Source organism: Bombina bombina, chromosome 6, assembly GCF_027579735.1.
Source record: "Bombina bombina isolate aBomBom1 chromosome 6, aBomBom1.pri, whole genome shotgun sequence".
Taxonomy (NCBI): Eukaryota; Metazoa; Chordata; class Amphibia; order Anura; family Bombinatoridae; genus Bombina; species Bombina bombina.
Window position 1 is genome coordinate 6,098,415 of NC_069504.1, and position 4,160 is coordinate 6,102,574.

At 49.8% G+C, this 4,160-nt stretch overlaps 1 protein-coding gene across 1 annotated transcript in view; it reads left to right on the plus strand.

Annotated features, from left to right (window-relative positions):
• Window positions 1-4,137, plus strand: part of LOC128662520 (uncharacterized) — an 80,938-nt gene extending 76,801 nt beyond the window's left edge. The window contains exon 4 of the mRNA XM_053716300.1: window positions 2,226-4,137. Within this exon, the coding sequence (XP_053572275.1) occupies window positions 2,226-3,452 (1,227 nt within the window). The 3' untranslated portion in view covers window positions 3,453-4,137. The remainder of the gene's footprint in view (window positions 1-2,225) is intronic.
• Window positions 4,138-4,160: the final 23 nt, after the last annotated feature.

The following is a 4,160-nucleotide window of genomic DNA, read 5'->3' on the forward strand; positions in this document are numbered from 1 at the left end:
GTAACTTGTGGCCCTTGGCAGGTGTAAGAGGTACAGCTTGTCTTGTGTGGCATGTAACTTATGGCCCTTGGCAGGTGTAAGAGGTACAGCTTGTCGTGTGTGGCATGTAACTGGTGGCCCTTGGCTGGTGTAAGAGGTACAGCTTGTCTTGTGTGGCATGTAACTTGTGGCCCTTGGCAGGTGTAAGAGGTAAAGTTTGTCTTGTGTGGCATGTAACTTGTGGCCCTTGGTGGGTGTAAGAGGTACAGCTTATCTTGTGTGGCATGTAACTTATGGCCCTTGGCAGGTGTAAGGGGTACAGCTTATCTTGTGTGGCATGTAACTTGTGGCCCTTGGCAGGTGTAAGGGGTACAGCTTGTCTTGTGTGGCATGTAACGTATGGCCCTTGGCAGGTGTAAGTGGTACAGTTTGTCTTGTGTGGCATGTAACTTGTGGCCCTTGGCTGGTGTAAGAGGTACAGCTTATCTTGTGTGGCATGTAACTTATGGCCCTTGGCAGGTGTAAGGGGTACAGCTTATCTTGTGTGGCATGTAACTTGTGGCCCTTGGCAGGTGTAAGGGGTACAGCTTGTCTTGTGTGGCATGTAACGTATGGCCCTTGGCAGGTGTAAGGGGTACAGTTTGTCTTGTGTGGCATGTAACTTGTGGACCTTGGCAGGTGTAAGGGGTACAGCTTGTCTTGTGTGGCATGTAACTTGTGGCCCTTGGCGGGTGTAAGAGGTATAGCTTGTCTTGTGTGGCATGTAACTTGTGGCCCTTGGCGGGTGTAAGAGGTATAGCTTGTCTTGTGTGGCATGTAGCATTGCTTTATTAGAGGGTAAGTGGCAGCTGAGACATAAAACATGTGGCATTGGTGGTATCTAAAGTACATGGGTGAGATATTATGTAACTTGTGGCCCTTGGTGGGTATAAGGGGTACAAATTGTCTTTTGTGGCATATAACTTATGGCCCTTGGCGGGTGTAAGAGGTACAGCTTATCTTGTGTGGCATGTAACTTATGGCCCTTGGCAGGTGTAAGAGGTATAGCTTGTCTTGTGTGGCATGTAACTTATGGCCCTTGGCAGGTGTAAGAGGTACAGCTTGTCTTGTGTGGCATGTAACTTATGGCCCTTGGCAGGTGTAAGAGGTACAGCTTGTCTTGTGTGGCATGTAACTTATGGCCCTTGGCAGGTGTAAGAGGTACAGCTTATGTTGTGTGGCATGTAACTTGTGGCCCTTGGCAGGTGTAAGAGGTACAGCTTGTCTTGTGTGGCATGTAACTTATGGCCCTTGGCAGGTGTAAGAGGTACAGCTTGTCGTGTGTGGCATGTAACTGGTGGCCCTTGGCTGGTGTAAGAGGTACAGCTTGTCTTGTGTGGCATGTAACTTGTGGCCCTTGGCAGGTGTAAGAGGTAAAGTTTGTCTTGTGTGGCATGTAACTTGTGGCCCTTGGTGGGTGTAAGAGGTACAGCTTATCTTGTGTGGCATGTAACTTATGGCCCTTGGCAGGTGTAAGGGGTACAGCTTATCTTGTGTGGCATGTAACTTGTGGCCCTTGGCAGGTGTAAGGGGTACAGCTTGTCTTGTGTGGCATGTAACGTATGGCCCTTGGCAGGTGTAAGTGGTACAGTTTGTCTTGTGTGGCATGTAACTTGTGGCCCTTGGCTGGTGTAAGAGGTACAGCTTATCTTGTGTGGCATGTAACTTATGGCCCTTGGCAGGTGTAAGGGGTACAGCTTATCTTGTGTGGCATGTAACTTGTGGCCCTTGGCAGGTGTAAGGGGTACAGCTTGTCTTGTGTGGCATGTAACGTATGGCCCTTGGCAGGTGTAAGTGGTACAGTTTGTCTTGTGTGGCATGTAACTTGTGGCCCTTGGCAGGTGTAAGGGGTACAGCTTGTCTTGTGTGGCATGTAACGTATGGCCCTTGGCAGGTGTAAGGGGTACAGTTTGTCTTGTGTGGCATGTAACTTGTGGACCTTGGCAGGTGTAAGGGGTACAGCTTGTCTTGTGTGGCATGTAACTTGTGGCCCTTGGCGGGTGTAAGAGGTATAGCTTGTCTTGTGTGGCATGTAACTTGTGGCCCTTGGCGGGTGTAAGAGGTATAGCTTGTCTTGTGTGGCATGTAGCATTGCTTTATTAGAGGGTAAGTGGCAGCTGAGACATAAAACATGTGGCATTGGTGGTATCTAAAGTACATGGGTGAGATATTAATAACAGCCTCACGTTTCACATCTTTACCCTTAGTTACTCTATCTGCCATGTGGTTCTTTATCAGACAGTAGACCTGCCGTCCATACTGAGCCCACCATCAGCACGTACACCTGCCCTAACACATCCTCTGGCCCCTGCTCTTGTGGAGCTCAAACACCATCAGGGCTGGTTGTTCTGGACATGAACTGGCTTCTGCAGGAAATCTTTGGCAGATTTGGCAACTTTTGTTTAAGCCCAGCATCAGGGAGGAACAAGGAACGCTGGAGCTTTTTGGAGATGCAGTCTGCTCTGGAGCTAACTGAAGAAGAAGGTGACACAGAAGATGTTCTAGACATGCTGGGTCAGCTGGAGCTGTTATATTGTACTAAGGATGGGGAATACTTAGTGCCTGCCTGGCTTAGAAGCGGGGGGCCTGCAGACCAAAAAGTGGGGGAGAAAGCTAGGGGGGTGGCATATCACTGGCAGGAAGCTAGTAGAGGGATCTTCAGTCATTCCTTTGTGGGTAGGCTCCAGATCCGCCTGCTGCACATATTTAAACCAGAAAGGTGTAGCCTTTGGAGGGAGGTAGTGTGGTGTGTGTCAAGGGCAGTGCTTAGAGCGGAGACGTCAGCAGACAAGCGTTCCCTCTATCTGATTGGGGGATGGAGTGAGCAGAGTGCGGAGCGAGATTGCTACCAGCTCCTAGACAGGGTGGGGAAGGAGGTGGAAAAGCTGCTCTCAGAGAGTCAGGAGAAGGGATGGGAGAAGCTACATCTTAGCCCCAGAGAGCTTTTCAACTGGAATGCAGTAACTGTCATTGGTAAGACTGAAGAACTAAGTGGGTTTAGCTGGGAACAGATTCTCAAGGCTGAGAGGGAAACTACAAAACTCTGCGGGAGGAACGGAGAAGACGAGCCGTGGGAGGTGCTGTTTCCCCAGCATGACACAAGGATGCTACAAAGTCTAAGATATGACTGTAGCACTCGCTGGCTTCAGGAGGACACTCTAGAACAAATCTGTGCATCATTAGACATTCAGCACCCCACTTGCCAAGACTGGCAGAAGCTGGCAGAGAAGCTGGGAGGTGACAACACCTGGTACACATTGGAGCAGGTGAAGGAGAATGCCAAGCTGAAGGGTCTGTCCCCCACCTGCCTAGTGATACAGCGGCACCCTGTGTGTGTGAAACAACTTCTGAGGACCTTACATGAAATGGGCAGAGAAGATTGTACCTCAATGATAGAGAACATGATTGGAAACCTATGTGATACATGTGAGTGACCTGTGGGAGTCATATAACTGACACACTGGAGCCTATCTATCAAGCTCCGAATGGAGCTTGATGCTCCATGTTTCTGGCGACCCTGCAAGCTCGCCAAAAACAGCAGTTATGAAGCAGCGGTCACAAAGACCGCTGCTCCATAACCTGTCCGCCTCCTCTGAGCAGGCGGACAGACATCGCCGAAATTCAACCCGATCGAGTACAATCGGGTTGATTGACACCCCCCCCCCCCCTGCTGGCGGCCGATTGGCCGCGAGTCTGCAGGTGGCGGCGTTGCACCAGCCGCTCTTGTGAGCGGCTGTTGCAATGCTGAATACGGAGAGCGTATTGCTCTCCGTATTCAGCGAGGTCTGGGGGACCTGATCCGCACTGGCGGATGAGGTCCGCCAGACTTTCATAAATATAGGCCTATGTGAGGGCAGCTTTAGTGGTGCCACAACCTATATTTGTATTAGTTTACTGAAATGTATGTATTGGGTACTTGTAAAGCGCTGCTAATCACCCGTAAGGGTCTCAAGGCGCTGCTCATTTTATCAAAGGATGAAAGGCTGAGTGGACCTTGCTGGGGATGGAACCTGCAACCCTCGGGTTGCTACAGAGCTCAGCCACAGTACTTTAGCATGCTGATCTGTCCAGCCTAAATGTGATTTTTTTTATAGCAATAAATCTTATTTTACAATATTATATTCATTGGTCTGTTATGTTTT